Source organism: Colius striatus, chromosome 6 (assembly GCF_028858725.1).
Source record: "Colius striatus isolate bColStr4 chromosome 6, bColStr4.1.hap1, whole genome shotgun sequence".
NCBI lineage: Eukaryota > Metazoa > Chordata > Aves > Coliiformes > Coliidae > Colius > Colius striatus.
The window spans coordinates 27,424,971-27,444,043 of NC_084764.1; the positions used below are offsets into that span (position 1 = coordinate 27,424,971).

The 19,073-nt window shown below is 40.7% G+C and overlaps 1 protein-coding gene across 1 annotated transcript in view; it reads right to left on the reverse strand.

The window, feature by feature from the left end:
* STON2 (stonin 2) overlaps nt 1-19,073 on the reverse strand; it is a 77,011-nt gene that overhangs the window by 34,905 nt on the left and 23,033 nt on the right. The window contains exon 4 of the mRNA XM_061998816.1: nt 16,624-16,821. Within this exon, the coding sequence (XP_061854800.1) occupies nt 16,624-16,821 (198 nt within the window). The remainder of the gene's footprint in view (nt 1-16,623; nt 16,822-19,073) is intronic.

A 19,073-nucleotide genomic window follows, 5' to 3' on the forward strand; every position in this document is an offset into this window, starting at 1 on the left:
GGATGCTCCAAGTGATTTACCTTGAGAGCAGTAGTTAAACCACAGGACAGCGTGACCCTACCTTGCCCAAGGAGACGAGCTGTAGAGTTACTAATTGTGTTAAGAATGTGAGAAGCCAAACAAAGGCATCATGGTTCATTTGTCTAGGTCATGGTCTGAATAGATGAGGGGGCCAAATAAATTCTCCAGCCCAGCAATATAAAGTTTAACGAAGACTTGCTCAGTCAGCCTTATTAGCAAGGAACTCTGCAGTGCCTAAGGAGGAGGGGCTGCTCTGCTTTCAGTAGGACACAAAGGGTGCTAATTTCTAATCTCTGCTCCATTTGATGCTCTTTAAAGTTCACAGACAAATTATAAAGTATGAGAAGCTGAGGAAAATAAACATGCAGTTGATAACAGCAGCCTTTGTATTCAAACTTCTAGGAGAGAAGCCACAGAATAGAAAATTATGTTGGAGGACCTTTACTGTTCCCACCATCTTACCCCATCATGAGAATTACAAATGACTTTATCCTTATAGTGCTAGTAATAAAGAGAATAATCAACAAACAGCCCTGCCATTCATCACAGAGGACAGTGAGGTAGCAAGGAACATGCTGTGGCTGTAGTTCATTACCTTGGTGATTCTAGCAGTTGTTTTTCAACAGAATTCACATTCTCACCATTGATTCACCATTTTTGTACAGATGTTAACTTGAAACTTACTTTAAAATAAACTATATTGTCAGATTCAGTATACAGCCTGGAGACCTTAAACATTTCTGTACATACACCATTGTGTTTTCCTCCTTTTAAACACCTTCCCTTTTGCCACTACGCGGTCAATTTGGAAACTGACTTTGTTAAACACATGGTAAGCCAACTCCATTTATAAGAAAAAATACAGAATATAGTATTTTCCAAACAGAGATGTGTGAAGGCTTTTAAAACAAAAAAACCCTAAAGGAATATAAAGCGAGTGTTAGGTTCTTCAATTTTTGAAGACAATATAGTGAAGAATTTTTACCTCCAGATGATTATTATGCAGTTAGAGCAAAAATAGCACAAAAACTTTTTTTACACTTTCATTTTGGCTATATGACACCTTTAGTGTGACTTTAGCGAATGTGCTTGTATTATGTGGTTCTCTAGCATGTTGCATGGGGCACTGTAGGTGACTACACTGTTAAGCAGTGATCAGTTGCCTCTAAAACTTGTTCACTGACTTCAGTGTCATTTTTCCAATTTATGCTAATTTTAGTGGGACCAGAGTCATGTTATGAGAAGAGATGAAATAAAGGGTTTTTTTTTGGGGGGTGAGGCGATGATTTAATGAATTTTGAAAAATGAAAATATCAATAAAATTTTTATTCAGGTTAACTTTTACAGATAGCACACTTTTCCTGTGCATCTCTATTTCTACAGTTGCAAGAGTCAAAGTCCTAGAGCACCATACACAAAGAGAAAATGGCTAGAAAAACACTGCAGCTTTGGATTCCTGCAAAGTGCAAAAATTATCACTGCTGAAGAAATTTAAATGACACTGCAGGGCACTTCAATATAGCATTAGCTGCTGCAAGAATTGCTATGTATTTTCTCAAAGAGTACCATTACTTTATTACTTTGCAATGCTGCTACTATAATTATCCAGTCAATGAAGAGCAATTTAAATTCTCAAGCAGACAATGAAGAAATTCTTCCGTATGCAGAAGGGTCTTCTACCAAGTAAAGAGGAACGACAGTCCCTTTACCCATTTTACTTTCACTGCAAGAAGGCAGATGTAGCAGGTTCACGTACCAGGAACAAGTTGAAGCTGCCTGCATCACACTTCTTAAACATCTAAGTTATTTTAAATTCAAAAGAAACAGAAGTAATGCAGTACCCAGAGGTGGAGGAAAAAGAGGAAAAATGGACAGGAAAATAGAAAATCCTGAGGTGGAGGAAGGAAAAAGCACCTTGAGGTTAAGAGAGCATTTCTTGGAGCTAGGTGATGGATTTTAGAGATTTTAGCAAAGTTTTATCTTTTAAAGAGGGCAAAGTTTTATCTCTGTCTAGAATCTCTCTGCATCATAGGTGTATAAGTCACATAATAGAGCAAAATGAATCCTGGACAGCAGTAGAAATTTGGATGAAGCCCAAACAGGTGGAAGCCTTACCTGGCTCTGTTAAGATGGTGTTTCAGTGCAGTTTGTAGACAGACAGGCTGTTAGGCTACTCAGAAAATGTATTAAGAGAAGAGTTTTTTAAAAATCTAGTAAAAGCATAAGGCTGGCAATTCTGAAGGAAAAGAATTACCTCACTTACCTACATAAAATACTGCAGTTTCCAACCAAAATGATCCCAGAGCACAGTATAGACTTCACAAACCAGGGTATAAACTTTGTATTGTGAAAATAACAGTCATATCCAAGGAAGAATAAAAACCTTTCTAGAAATGTACAAAGATCAGCAAATGAAAAAATAGCCTTTTCTCCTTCACACTGCAAGAATGTGTAAGAACTGCCTTTCACCAGGAAGCCTTTGCTCTCTTTAGCCTCTTCAGAAAGTAGTGGTAGCCAGGAGTCAAGGGCCACCTTGAAACTTTTCTGTAAAGCAGGGGATGAGCTGGAGCATGTGGATTAAAGCTGTCCACTACTTAATACTGTAAGAAAGAATTCAAATGTAGAAAAAGCATAGTCTAGCCATCCATTCTCATATTTCCTTCCTCCTCACTTCTTCCCTGGAAAAAGAAAACCAGAGGCACCTGAGCTGAGTTTCCAGGTCTGGGACAAGCCTGACAGAACCTGGTCCCCACGCTGTTTGACTTGAGATGTCCGAGGAAGCAAGCCCTGGCAATTAAGAGGTTAATCTCAAGTGCCTTTGCTTTACAGGAGTTGAAGAACAACTCCTTTTCCTGCCATCTGATGAGGGATTCATACTCCCCTGCCTTTCCTTTTATCCAGCAGACAAGGGGCTACTGGCCCAGGCAAAGCCTTCTCCCTTCACACCTGTTTGCTGCATTAGTTCAGGTTTGGGTTGTTCAGAGGTGCGAGACAAACTGGTTTTGTTCTGTGGATGCAGCTGGACTGTCAATCTCAGCAGAGCACAGCTAACCCTTTTGGCCCAGCAGCAGCCCAGTTCCCTGTCAGGCCAGGAGGAGAGCAGAGCTGGAGCCTTTGGTGGCAGCCAGCTCCACACTGCTACAGGGCAGCCTTGCAGGCCAGGGGGCATAGCCCTGAGCATGCCCACAGCTCTGTATTACAGTCTCTAGATACCAGCTCTGCCCCGCATCCTTCACTGCAAAACTCCTGCAAAATGCATGCAGCCTTAATGTCAGCACACAGAAGAAAATGCATGGTTCTGAAGCATTGATGTCTGTCGCTAACTGAAACAGCTGGTGAAAGTAGATCACACTAAAGACACCTCTGTATTTCCATAACCCCCTCACTCTCCCAATAGCCCCCATTACCAGCAGCATCACTCTCATGGGAACACCACATGCCTTGCCTCTGTATCTGCTCTGTCATTGAACTGCTATGTGGTGCTTAAGCCCTAACTGCAAGAACACTGACCTCTTTTAGCCAACCTGCCTTGACCTTTATGGGAGATCACTTCATCTGACACTGTCCATCTCTGGACACATATGTGACTAATCAGGAAATCAAGCGTTTTTCATGATGTTTTAATTCTGCTGTGACATACAGGCTCATCCCTGCAAGTCCAGGACAAAGAAGCTGAAGTAGATTTTTGAGGAAAATCACTGAGCCCTGTAATTTCAAATGAATCAGAGATGGAAAACATACTTGCAGGGTTTTGAGCACATCGTAACATTTGTTTATATCTAAAGAATCTGCAGCTGCACAGATTTTAGCAGATATATGTGGTCTTAGCAGAGCCCTGAGTACATACCTGCGTGGTTAATCCACGTCACTGTATCTTCACTGCTTTTGTAGCCATACTAAATCCAACAGAGAACTGCTCAGGAATGATGCAATCTGTAGTTAACTTAAGGACAGATTTACTCTGAAAGCCTGAAGTCAACCATCAGAAAGGATTGATCTGTGAGTACAGAGAACAACTGCATAGCCCTGCTGAAACTTCCTCAGCTAAGCATGGCTTCAAACACAGCCTTTAAAGCAGTGCAGTCTGATGGCTTTACCAAGAAAAGTATATTCTACTGAGACAAAGAAGCAAGATGAAGACTGTGGAGCCCAATTCCAGCATTTGCTGAAGGCATACATCAACATTCAAAGAAGGGGAACAATGTACATGCAACAGCATCAACAGAGTGAAATGCCTTTGTGTGCCTCCCTCCTTGGAGATGAAGAACTCAAAAGGTTTGCAGGGAATCTTGCAGGTCTCCCAGGATACACCATAGTTCACGCTAATAATGTGTTGCTGGAGGCAACCAAGCCTGAACAAACAAATCAGTCTAGGGGAGGAGGAGTGATGGGTTCATGAAAGCAAAGCTTCCAGTAAAACCCCTCTACATCTTTTGTGTTAGCTTTCCCACCCAGATCTCACTCAGGCTGCCCGGCAAAGGGCTGCCACAGTGGTGGTGCAGGGAAGCTCCCTGGGCCACCCTTGTGTGGCTCAGGACAGTGCTGTGCTGCCCCAAGAGCAGCAGGCGAGGAAGGAAGCTGGCAGGCTGGCTGGCACCCTCCAGATGTCTGCTCTGCAGGGAGGACCGTGTGCCTCTGTACTCTGCCCACTCTATGTGCACCCTTTCCATTCCATTCCATCCCCCCCAAAGACTCACGCCTACCACAAAGCACACAAATGCATGTTTAGTGGAGGCAGAACATAGTAGACACAACCATATAGAAATCCTTGTGCTTTTTGCACTGAAAGAATGTTTCTGTTGGGCTTCTCAGGAGGAGGACTGGGCTATGTGCTTTTGTGAAGAGAATCAAGAGTATCACAGAATGGAAGGGATCATCTTGTCCAACCCCCCTGCTAAGTCAGGTTAATCTAGATCAGGTTAAATTCTTGGTGCTTAAGCAAGAACATGAATTTATTTCACTTCATTCAAAACTAATACTCTTCTTATCACACATTTCTTGTAAGAACATGTGCAATCTCAGCACAACACTCACTATTATACAACCATGTCAAATATTTTTTCAGGAAAAAAGCATTCATTTTAAATTCAGGCCATACTTTAAAAAAAGCATATGGCCTGAAGCTTGGCAGGTGCCTGTGCCTCTTCTTTGTGTAGAGACAGAGTTGTACAGATCATTTTAACTACTATCAGATATCTGCAGTTAATGAAAGTAAGGCATATGCCTTATCTTTTCAGAAGACTCACAGATCTACCAGATCATTCTAAATACAAACTCAGAGCTACCCTGCACCCTCTGGCCATGCCAGCGTTCCTGTGGAGAGCCATCCTCTTTGTGTCACCAGAAAACCAAGACTTTTAAAGGTCCATTTTAACATAACCTGGAACCTGGGAAAGTGGTAAGTCTAAGCTTACGTATTATCTGCATTTCAGATAATAATCAAAACAGCTACTTGCCAAAACACCTACTTCAACATGTTCATTTTATCTTATGAGTTACAGTTTGGTACTGAAACCACCGATCTCTTCCTTGTCCTACACTTCTCACTTTTGGTGTGCAGCACTGAAGACTCCAAGTGTTAATTTATCTGTTTATGCTGCTCATACATTAAATTATTCCATTGCTCAAAAATCTGCCTTAGGATATTTCAAGAAACAAGTGTGCTTTGTAATTACCATGTTTGTGAAAATAAGCAACAAACTCTAGGGATGGAGCCAAAAGGAATCTATTACAGGGGACCTATCACCTCAAATGCTATCCTACCTGCTATGCTACGAGATTTCAGCCAGAGAGGAAATTCCTACAGGCAGCTGTACCCACAGAAGTCGCAATCCACAGTCTATGCTCAGTAGCGTTATGCCTTTTCTGAGTGCATGTTTATGTCCACCTATTTGAAGTCAGCTCAAACCAGAAAGCCAATGGCAGCCAATGGTACTGGACTGCCAGGCATGGCACATTACTGACTGCTCTGTGCCAGAGATGGAGGCTGTTTGCTCTGCCTCCAACAGCCGATTCCAACCTGCTGCAGCCCTCTGCTCCTTGCCCCAGTCCTGCCAAAGGTACGAGAAGGTTCTCCTGCAAACAGCAGCTCCCACACTCTTAACAGCAGGAGGACCAGAAAGCCTCTAGCTCCTGCTCTTCTACACATCTTTCTTAGCCTTATTTCTCTCCTCCCTGCAGTGGGAACAGACCCTGGCCTCAACTCCTCTCCTGCTCCCACTCTCCAAAATAAGGAGCCAAGCATGGATGCTGTGAGACAGGTCCTGAATCCTCAGGCATGGTAAAGTAGTAGGAAGTAAGGAGAGGAAAAGAAGAAGAGGAAGAATGAAAAGGAACCACTCAGAGCTCCCTGGCATATCAGACTCCTCATCCCCACAGAGCCCTTCTCCTCATTATTGGACATCCCTGTCCAGCTCCAGCTCCTCTCCTGTTCCTCATCTGACTGGAGTGCACAGTATGCAGTGATACAGTTGAGCAGTGCTGAAGATTCGTTTCTTCCCTTCACTCCAAAACGTTATTTATGCATGCACTAATCAGCACACAAAAAGGGATCCTGCCCTAATCTTTTGATTTTCAAAGCAGGCCTAGTTTCATTCCTGGTCTAATGTTTATGTTTACACCACCAAAATAAGAGACACTTCTGTTTGTTACAGAGATGACTTCTTTTGTAAGTCTAACTGTTCAATTCTCCCCTACAACTAGAACATTTATTGAAGGTAAAAACTCAATAAAGCCAACACAAGACTAGTCAACCTGGAAAGCTGTGTCTCAGTGGGACCTACATTTCTGAGAAATAATCTTTGGTGTTAGTGTTACTTACTGGAGCTGAAGCAAACTGCATATATATGTGCATATATAAAGAGCAAGGAAGTGGGGCTGTGGTGATAATTAAACATTAACACGTCTAGACATTGTGCCAAAGCTAATTAATGCTTTACCACTGCTCTTTAATAAGAATGCTGATGCAGAACATAGTGAGATAAGGGCACAGGAGGCAGTCTAGATAACCAAGAGCAGGGAGTGGAAATGGAAATTAACATTAATGAGGTAAGAAAACATTTTTGTGAGGTTCCAGTGCTCAGATTGGGAGGTCTGATAAGCTCCCTTTCTAAACTCTGAAAGAACTGACACACGTAGTGATAGCTTTCATCACAAGGATTTCAAAGGAATTGGTTCAGATGGGGATGGTACCATACAACTGGAGACAAGCATACATAGCCACTGTATTTATAAGGGGTAAAACTACTTCAGAAAATACAAGGCTGAAGTTTGGCCACAATAGTATGTAACACTTCATAAGGAACAAGTGAAAAGCATACGATAAAAAAGGGGATAGCAGCTAGCTTTAAAAGAGGTAGTTTTCTCCTGCCAAACCTAACAGACTTCATTGACAACAGATTTTCTAGACAAAAAGTAGATCTGCCTGCATTAGAAAAAATGTTTAATGTGGTGCCACCTGGAAAGGAGTTTAAACTGAGACTGATACCAGTATTAGGACAGGAGTAAAAACCAAACAAAAAGGAAGTCAGCCATTGAGTTTTAAAAGAAATATTAGGTTAAAGCAGCTACAAGTAGATTTTCTTGATTAAGACTACATTATTAAGACTATGTTCATCCATATTTTTGCATAATAATCATGGCACAAAAATGAACATGCTGATGGTATTTGCTGAATGCACCCAATTAGAAGGAACTGGATATATAATGGAAGCTTTGAATGTGATACTTGAAAGGAGTGGTTCATCTTGTGGACTGGAGTAACGGAACTAGCATGAAATGTAATAAACAATGGAGAGTTCACAATCAGGCATTTAAGGACAGATACATTTGTTACAATGAAGGAATGCATCACCAGAGAAAGTGATCTAAGAGAGAGAGAGTCATTCTGCATATAGTGAATGTGTACTTGCCTGATGCACTAGCACAAAAGGAAACATGATCCTGGGATGTATCAAGGAGAGAACTCCAGAAGATGGGGAAATATTTATATATTTATAGAAGATGGGTAATATTTTGATGTGAGGTTATGGTGAGATCTCAGTCTGTGCACAGTTTTTGTCACCACATCCAAGAAAAAACAATTCAAACAGGAACACAAATTGATATAGGCTTGCTAGGATAAGGAGGAGAATGAAGAACCAGAATACTGAAGAGCTTGTCTCAGTTTAGTAAATGAAAACAGAGAGTGATATAATTACACTGTATAAATATATTAAAGGGCTTACAAAGGAGAGAGCAAAAAGGTAATTGAAAGACAATATTGGCACAGGAACATGTGGGTAGAGGATAGTCATGAATACATTTACTCCAGTGTCCTGGGAAATAGCTTTCATTCCTATGATCTTAACTGAATCATATTTAAAGCTGTCTGAAATGTCTATATGTGAAAATATGCCACCTTCCACAAATTGGTGACTAAAATCTCCACTAAAATGGCATTGTTACTACAAAGCCTGTAATATGCATGAGGACAGAGCTACAGGACATATTCAGATAGGATCACTACTCTCCTTATGAGCACTACACTAAATGGCTAAATTTGGAGAGGATCAAACATACTGAACTGCCTCTACTTGAAAATTTTGCCATACCACAATAGGAATAGCTGGAACCTCAGTATTTTGGAAGCAGTTTTAGGTGCCAAACCCAGATCTGGACTCCTTCATGATAGGTGCTGAGCACTTCAAATAGTTTTTAAAAACTTAATCCTAAGCGATTAGCTCAAATCAGCCTCCACAAGATTTATTGCAGTACTACTAAGAAGTTTATGACAAGTAAATGGGACTGACATCTAGGTCACAAAACCTAGGATCATAATTCTCATTCTTGGTAATCAAGATCAGAATGAAGAAAGTAGCGTGAAGAATCCTCTTCCTCTCGTGTAATGAGCACAGTCATAATGCAAATATCAGTTGATAGCTATTCTAAGATTAGGCAGAGGATTTCCATCTGACATGTCAAACATAAGGCTGATTAAGACAAAATTGCTTCTAATAACAAATGAACATGCTCATTATGCAAGACTCACATTATATCTGTGCTCCAGCATTACTTGGTTTGAACAAAGGTAGAGCAGATAGAAAATGGAGATGATGAAGACATCCATCAGCAATCTCCCTACAGTACTCCCATCCAACTCTGTTTATTTCTAGCTTGAAAGAGCTGAAACCGTTACATTTTTTCCCCTAACATCGGAACTGAATAAAAGAATAAGAGAGGCATAAGTTTTGATAAAAATAGACATTAAAAATAATCACAACAAGTGGGCACAAAACCACAAAGCAGCAACACAGAAACCTGAGGTTTTTCTTAAACGATTTCTATATTCTTGTATTTAACAAACCTGTTTCACAATTTAACCCACAATGTTCTTGAGAAAATTCTATAACCGATCCCTTAAAGGAATTCATTATCACTTCTCCAGTGAGTTCCTGTGCTGTATAGTCCAGTGGTCCCCCGATCATCTGAAACCTTGGAAAGGTTATCACAGTAAGGGAGAAACAAGCAAATACATCCATTTGGGCATCATGAATTTTCTCATTCTTACTTGCTGTCTGCCCCTGACAGCCTTTTCACCTGCTGTTTTCCATTGCCAGTTCTATTCAGCTCCTTCATACTCAGATAGCAAATTCCACCACAGAACCGGGATGTCTAATTGAGAGCACATGAAACGATTTATAACTCCTGCTCGTTAGTCCTGCTGCTGAAACCTTGCTTACTTCTGTCAGGTAGAAGTGATGGTGGAAAATGTGAGTTCTCAGGTGAGCAATTCCTCCCCATGGTGAACCCTGCTGCTATCCAAGAGCTGTGGCATGGGAGTTCCATGGGGTGCAGGCAGCTCCGTGGGGCAGCAGCTATGTTAGCATGTAGCATGGGGCTGGGACAGTGCTGTACCACTGCGACCATATCCCTGCAGCACTGCTTTTGCCTCCTGTTCGTGGTGCAGCAGCACGCTGCCAGGAGCTGAAGGTAGAACATGAGATAGCACTGCCAAAGACTGATAGTGATGTTTTCTGCTTCAAAAGAGCTGCACTGGGGGAGATGCCTTAATGTTCTTCCCTCCCAGTACCTTTAAGTTCAGAAGCTATTTAGCATCCTGCAGAATTGCTTCAAACAGACTGATTTTTTCCTCTTACAACACAGCAATCAGAGATAGCTGCCACATCCAAGTGTTCCATCTCCAATTAAGCTTCAAACTGAAATGTCCTACCCAGCTGCAAAATCTCCTTTTGAACTCCTCTGGCTTATCACACAGGCATGTGGCTTTCTGCACTGCATTAGAGAACAACTGGAGCCAATGCAAACACTGTGGCTGAGGAATCACAGCCTTACAAACACAAACAGAGTGTTTCGTACCACCTAGTCTGTCTCACTGGCATCAGATAAACTACAAAGCATCTACCCACATCTGTCTCAGGATATTGCCTACTAAAAGGGAGATCAGCAGGTCAGTCCTGTGACTGGGGCTGGAATTCTGTCTGCTTTTCTTTCAGCCAGTCTGATGTTATAAAATCATCAGCAAACAGGTGTGGAAAGAGTGAAATTCATCAATTCATGTAGGCTCAGTGTTTAACTTTTTTGTAACAAAGCATAACCCTGCTACATATCCATAGTTACTGTAGCCTGCACTTGAGAACAGCTGTGAGGAAAAAAACTCAGCACCTAAACTAAGGGATGCTCCTGTAGCTGACTGCAGCACAAAGGCCAAAGACATGGATGAGATCAGAACTGATTCTGTGCTGGCATGTAAGCAAGAAAACACTCCATCAAATGGTGAAATTGCTTTCCTTTTTTTTTTTTTTTAAAGAAAAATGTTTTTAATTAAGGCATTTCTAAGCAGTAATGGTTCTTTCAGTTACCACTTTCTCTTCACACTTTGTCTCTCCGTGTCTTAGACTTGGTGTTCTCTAAATGTGAAGGAGCAAGGAAGGCCTGATTAATCCACAGGAGTTAGCAGGATAATCCTCAGCCTAGCAGGAATGAATAGGAGAATATCCTTTTGAGCTTTCTTCTAACTCCTTTCTTGCTATGAGAGTAATGTTATATACCCTCCTCCTGCAGTTTGAAATTCCTCATTGTTCCTAAAGGAAAAGTAAGAATCTGATAGTCCTACAGCAGCTTCAATCACTCTTCTTTAGAAGGCAGGCTAATAGAGAAGATAACTAATCAGTATTATTTCTGGGGCATAGAAGAAGCAGATGATGAATCTTTTGAGGTTGAGACTACATTTAGCCCCAGCTGAGGACATAAGAACTAGTAGAATTAAGCTCAGTGATATCTCAGTTCTAGTTTAAGTATTATCTCTGGGACAGTCCTTTTTAAAACTGAAGTTTTAAATGGCTGGAGATGGATGAAGAGGGGAAATCTTTGCTGCAGCTGATGTCAATGAGAAAAATATTATGGAGATATTTGCTCAGGATATACTGTATCTCAAATTGAAATTATGGGTTTGGTGCAGAAATGACTGGGTGAGGTTCTTTGGCCTGAGATGTGCAGGAGGCCAGATTAGATGATGAGCTCATGGTCCTTCCTTCTGACCTTAAAGTCTATGAATGAGATGACTGCAGACCAATCTTATTTTGTAATTCTCTCTACTAAATAGATAGACATTTTTGCTTATTGTTATACCTGTTTCTCATGCTAACACTTCTGCCTTCCTCCTGACAGACTTTCTGCACCTTTCCTTCTTGCCATAAGCAGGGTCTGAGACTCTAACTCTGGTCCAGTGCTTATACCTGCAATCTTCCTTTACTTCAGAGAGCAAGACTGCCAGACTACATGGCAAAGACCTTTTCTTTTTCACCTAGGTCCAGCCTCTACAACTGAGCTGCAGGCTTCCCCACTGCAAAACAGGGATGAGGGTTCAACACTGCTGCAGAGGTCATTGGGATACTGAGGATTCCTTCAAGTAACCATGAGGTGTTGAAAAGGAGCTGATTTCCAGTGCATCGGTCCAACTTGGGATCAAAAGTGAACTGCTATGAATTATCTAGACCTAGTTTCCCAGTTCTGCCCTACCAGTGCATTACTCTTAGAAAAGCCTTGAGAAAAAAATACAAGATGACAACTAAGATATAAAACTCCTGAATTGTGAGTTGGTATCTGGTATCGGACATAAGGAAGGAATGCTGCCTCTGCTGCTGAATGTAGCCCTTAGAGGAGTTAAGAGCACACTTTGGCTGCTCTTTGCTCATAGTCTTCTTGAGACCCCTCCTCCTTGAGGCAAGGGTTTAGTGCTCCTCTTTGCAATCTCTCCAGCTGGCTTTGGCAAGCTCTCACATACAATTTTTTTATGTGTCTGAGGCTGGGACATCAGAACAAGACTGTTAATAGTTACAGAGCATAACTGAACTGCAGTTTTGGGTGGAAGGCGGTAACCATCAGCATATGCTGTGTTCCCCCTTCCTCTGGTAAATAACATTAAATATCTGCAGAGTTTGTAGCCTGTTTCTGGCATTCAGTGTAAACACATTGCACGGCTGTGTGATATGTTCAAAGCCACTTGTTTGAAACCACAGAACATTGTTCTTGCAACCATCTTATCGGGACTCAGTATTTATCTTCCTATAGTGAAAAAAAACTCCTCAAACATTTGTGAGAGAACCACTGTGAAAAAGCATTGGGAAAAGGTTTGCAAAGTTAGTACTTGCCCTCCATTACCTTCAAGAAATAGCTGGAGCTGAGCTCACCAGAACTGTCATCTCCAAGTTTTAAATCAGATGCAGCAGAACCCTCTTTAAACCATGCAATTTACTTTGAAAATAATAAAATTCTCAGAATTAATTCCACATGCTATTTATTAACTTTCTGGATTTTGAGCAGTTAGAAGTCACACATGCAACCTTCTATCTCCAAATATGCAGATGTTCTCAGAAAATAACAACATAGTGATTTCCTCAGTATCCCAGTAGTCCCAGGGCTTCAGGAGAATGCCAAACAGAACAACTGGTCAGCAAATTGAACCATCAACATCAAACATGGCACAGCTGCAGCTCTCCTAAGATACAAATCATAACAGAAACAACAACAGAACTAGAAACAATCACCTAACACAGCTATCAGGGAACCTTTGTCTATGAGGCTAATCAACTTTATACATATATGAGCACACGTACACACACACACACAGAGCATGATTATATAACAGAGAGATTTTACTCCATATATTCTTTTAAATTTTGAATGAAATATTTATGATCTATGATTTATGATCTATGCAAACACATATCTATTTTATTATACATGTACTGATCATACAAAATTATTTTATATACAAGTCTATATCTAATTTTTATTTATATAACTAAAAATTGCTTGAGAGATGAATGGTGAAATGCAGAAATCCAAATCAAGCTGTGAGGTATTGGTGCACAACACCAGAACACATCCCAGTACTTCCAGATCTATAATCATAGATACAAGAAGGCCTTTCCTCTTCCTTACTCCTCTGACATGTAGATATTTGGCCTTTTTTGAAATCTGAGACAGGCATCTGCTTCAGCATGAATAAATACTTGTATCATTAACAGAGATGTCCTCTGTTACTTATCTTGCAGAGCAGAGCACAAATGCCAAAAGTTCCTGCTTCTTTCCATGCTCATTGATCCAAGTTCAATGACACGGTGATGTATGGTAGGAAGCTCTGAGGCAATGGGCCACTTCACCAGCACCAAATAGAGCTTCACATACACTGTGAAACCTCAGCTGTTGTAAAGTGCTTGTTATAAGCATATAAGCATGCCCACGTTAAATGGGAAGTCTGCTATCACTTAACTCAAATTTACTGTCGAGCTGCTGCAGGCTAAAAAAGCCCCTCATACTGACAAAGATGAATACAATAGGCTTCTTGGTGCCAGAGTTCAAACTAGCACAGGCAACAAAATGCAACATATTCTAGCTGCACTTTGATTGAAAAGCAAATATTTTTCAGTCCTGTTCATGCAGTATTTACCTTCGTTGCTGTGAATTCTGCTGCCTTTACAGGACATCATGGAGCTTATCCCCACTCAATCAGTCAGGAGGCCTTCTGCAGTCCCCCTACTAGCAAAGGTAAACCCTCAGGTCGGGATCATTCAAGTCTCTACCACCTTTCTAGGTCATATGTTACATAAACACATGTGCTAGATAAAGCTCAAGCCCATGGAATTGTTTTACACTCAAATCTTGTGTCAGTTGTGCGAAAGTTGCTTCCTGGCCAATTTCACCTGCTTGGAGCCTGTCAGCCCTGGACACCAAGATGTGCATTCTCACTGCTCAGACTTGGCTCTGTATCTGTCTGCAGCCAGACCCCACCTCAGGCTTTCACCTGCTACCACACAAAACCATGTGCCTCAAACTTTGACAGTCAGTTGATGCTTAAGCATTTTGCATGCAGGATAAATTGAAGACAAGTGGTAAAATCAGAAACAGAGTATCCTGCATTCTCTTCTACACTGTTCAGGCAATCAAAATTCACCATGGCTAAAATATGCAGTTTCTGAGCACTGAGTAGATTTTTTCATGCTTTTCTCACCAAGAGTTTTTTTCTCACTTGAAACAATATTAAACTAAGTAGATAAAAAATTGATTTCTTACTTTTGTTGGGTTTTTTAACAGTGAAATGAATCTGACTTTTTTTCTCTCCTTTGAGCTTGACCTTGGAGTCACCATACTGGCTAGCAAACAATATGACTTTTTCACATAGAGCATGAAGATTATTCTCTTTTTCTTTATGGAAAAAACAGATGTTATTTCATTGCCTTGATGGAGCCTTCAAACTCCATTACAGACTGAGGTAGCCAGTCTTTTGAGAAATGCAAATAAAAATAATTAAATAAATTCAACCAAGTCAGGTGTGAATAACTGAATTTCTGGAGAGGAGAAGAGAGGAAGGAGAGAAGAAAGTGCCCATGGATTTTTATGCACTTATGCACTGTGAAGGAGAGATGAAGGCAGAATGAACAACAGAAAAGCAGTCAGAACTGCATAATAGTTCCATAAAGTATCAACTTCTCCTTTGGCCATTTATAGCAAATAATTATACATGTATGCTAATGATATACAGCAGCACTTCTGCCTTTCATTTCTTTATATGAAACAAAGTTATATATGACCTTAGCATCCCCTACTTCCCTTGCTCATGTGGAGGAAGTCCCAGCTACAACAACCATCCTTTGGCAACCTATACCAAATCAAAGACATAAGAATATACACCACATACTCCAGATGAAAACTCTTACACTTCACCCTTATAGACCTGAGCTTATCAGAACAGAACTGGTGCCACGCTGGCATTCAAACAGCTGGCACATGATACCAGCTTGCCTATTCTGCCTTTCTATCAGTGGTTTCCAATCTTGGAGGAACAGACAAGCAAAGTATTTTAAAATAAAAATGGTCAGACAGACTTGTGCTAATTGTATTATTTGAAGAAAGGTCTCTACTTACCTAAAGTAAATACTGCTTCTCCACAAATCCTTTGTCTTAAGCACCTGGCCAGTACTTATCATGCTGCTGTTTATGAATTTGCTGTTACGTGCAACCCAGTTTACCAAATAATACTGTTTTCAGGTGGTGTATGTGTATGTCTCTTATGGAAGGGACATATAAACTCAGTGAGATTTAGGAAGTCTTCTTTCACACATACTATTACATTCATCATTTGAGAGAAAGCACATTAAATACCTCAGATGTCTGAACTATTATGACACCAGCAAACCAATTTCCATTACCAAACTGCGTAGCTCCTGACCTTCCTCAGCTTTGGGTGAACAGCTTCCAACATACTGCAGGTGCTTCCTCCTGGAGCTGTGTATATTTTTCCTTTTTGTGACCTGACATGCCAGGCCTTTTTATGCTCCGTGAAAGTGCTTTGCCATTCAGGAGTTATCATCATCATCCCAACTCTGCATGACAGAGATGGTACCACTCTGCTTTTTTAATTCTGCTTCAGAGATTTTCTAGAGTACAACTGAGGAGCAATAAGCTACAATGCCATGTAGCACATTCTTCCAGTCATCTTCTGTCATCTGAATAGATCCCTACAAGGTCAGATAAAAGATCCTTAAAGGACCAAAATCTGCTACTGAACCATTCTCAGTCATCTCCTACATTCTTCCCTGCATTTCTTTACAGTTACAGTACAAAGCACAGTGCAAAGTATGCATCTAGCACCCTGGATCTGTGTTTTGGCACTCACTGAAACAGAGAGGGGTATACAGAGCTGGATCTGCCTCTGCTGAATATACTGGTGAGTTAAGAAAATTTCTGCATGGAAGTTCAAGAAGAGCATCCAGCTTCTCCCACAATATACTGAGAATTAGCTCCTAGGTCATGTTTAGCTGATGGGGTATGTGGAAACCAGAAATGCTCCAACATTTCTCTCGGGTAAGTCCACCAACAGGTACACAGTTGCATTTGGGTCTTACTCTGGGAGCCTGCACATATCTGTGGTGTGTTAAATCCGGGTGTCATTTTCTGGGAACAGAATTAGAACAAAGAGTTGGTCTGCCTAATCCTTGAGTTTGTTCTGCTTTGGATCCATTCCCTGTAGCTCACTTCTGAGTGGTGTGTTTGAGTAGCATCAAAAAGATCAAGGTGGAAACTTGACAGCTTCCCTCTTACCAGCTGAGTCTGCTGCAGACGTTCCACCACTGGTCAAGTCCTCAGTATTAATAGACTGCAGATCTGTGTAGGAGGGAGCAATGCTTGGGCTGCTGGTGTCCTCTGAGTTGGTTGTCCAGCTGCTCTCTGAAGCACGTGCTTGCCTCTCCGAAGAGTTGGAGGAGGGAGAAGTCCAGCTGGGTGCTTTTGATGGGGACCCTGGATGCAGAAAACAAACAAGTATTGGTTAGAGACTTACAGGGTAACCTTCCACAAGATCACAACTATTCCAAAGACAGACGACATGAGTGTACTGAGACTCTAAAACAAACTCTAACATCCACAGCAATACAGTTGTTTTATAACAAACATGCAGCAACCTAATTAGTGCCTGGCACTGTTACCCTCCAGCACTACTCAGCTGTCTGCCTTAGATCCCATACTGCTGGCAGCTGTATATTTTCCCATTGTTCAAGTACTGCAGAAATGATGACTCTTCAGAACAAGAAGATTTCATGTTTCTGTCACTGCTGACGAGATCTGAATATCTGTGCTGTGCAACACAGCGGCATTTTTACAGTACCACAGATTTTTGTAGAACGGTTTTATTATATTTAATTAAGCAGTCTCTGTGACACACATTCAAATGTAGTCATCATCTCAGGAATGCTCCACATGAGAGGAGGAATATAAAGATAAACTAAAATTGACCTATTGATGTGCACTATAAATGGCTTCTGTTTCTGAACATACAGGATGGAATGCCCCAATCTGAATACATTGCATAACATTTCTGCTCAGAGTAGGCGAAAAATTGTTCTACTCACTTGCCAGACTTGCATGTCAAACAGTTATGTCCTGCCAAACCATCATCCAGAGTTCAGAACACAATCTTATACATCCACTGCTATGAACTTGTATTGTATACTCTTTGACCACAGTATCACTCAAACATCAGGAACTATGAGTGACTCCAGAGAGAAAATTTAAAAAAAACACACAAACCAGAAATGTGACAAAAAATTCTTCCTGAACTCCAGAAAGGTGTACTGGTAGAGACTAATTCTAATTTAGTGTTGGCATACTAACTGTTTTCTAAGTTGGTACATCTATGTATATGTTTTAAACCAACAAAGATCTCAATGCACCCCAAATCTTGCAGTAACAGAACAACTATTGACACAGATTCTTTTCTCAGCATGTCAGTCCTTTTTAGGTTGACAGATATTTTAGAAGAAAATGGCAAACTGATGTTGAAAAGGATTTATCTCTCTCTACTCCATCCAAGTGGTATGATGGGACACCACCTCATTATGGAAATCTTGCTATGACTATAGAGGGAATATCCCAACAGTGTTTCCTGCCTTGCCAGCTGAGAATTGCAAATTTAGTTTATACAGCTGCACTGTTACCTTCAGGTAAGCAGGCACTAACATATTTATATCTGTACAGCTATGAGCCTATGTACTGAACTGCTTGTGAGTAGAGTCATTCCTAAGGATGAGCTGAAAGTCGAGATTGTTGACACTTCTTGCGTTAGAGTTGACATGACCAAAATGCTCCACTTCTTCAGTAATTCTGCATTGTGTTGAAAGGACGACAAGTATATGATTATAGTCTGCCAGTCTTGTCTCAGTCCTTTTGTTAAACATGGCATAAGGCATCTGAAAAGCCACCCTTAAAACTTCACCTGAAATGGCTTTGACAGATGTGCTTCATTTGGACATAAAGGCCAAATTGTAAAGCTGAGCTCCATACATGAACCAGTAGTGAGAGCCAAGTTACTTTAAAAAATGTTTTTTATCTGCAAATCTAGAAATTGTGGAACTATTTTCTAAAAAAAAGATCTTAGGTTTGCAGCAGGGTTTTTTTGTTTGTTTGTTTAAAGTCAGTCACAGCAACATGAAAAACATAAGCTAATTTAGAAACACAAGATTCAATACCTCCTATGTTGTCAACTTGTTTTGTGTTTTCCAAAACCAATTTTTGTCTAAGAGGGAGACTGAATTAGTGTTGCAGGATACTTCTATACAAGGGCAAATTAACTTTATTCCATCTAAATTGTGCCACTTTAGAAAATTCAAATAATGTAATTTGTCCAAAGAGAGAGATTTAACCTTGGAAAACTCTAACCTTAGAGAGCTTCTTCTCAAACAGATGTTCTTTAAAATCTTATCACAGTCAACTTCCACCTATGACTCTTCTAGATTCACCAATACAAACACTTGGCACTGCTAAAAGTGCATTTTTCCCTATGCTGAGCCAAACACTATGAGCTTCAAAAAGCAAGACAAGCAAAAGTGATGCTTTCATGCTCCTGCTGCTCTCCAGATTCCTGGAAGTGCTGAAACCAAATTTCTAAAGGAGGTAGGGTATTTTACCTAATATTGGAATGTGGTCTCTAATGTCAATAGATACAGGGTCTTGGCCTTTCACCTGCAGGAGTTTCTCAGAAATCCATTTATGCTGAA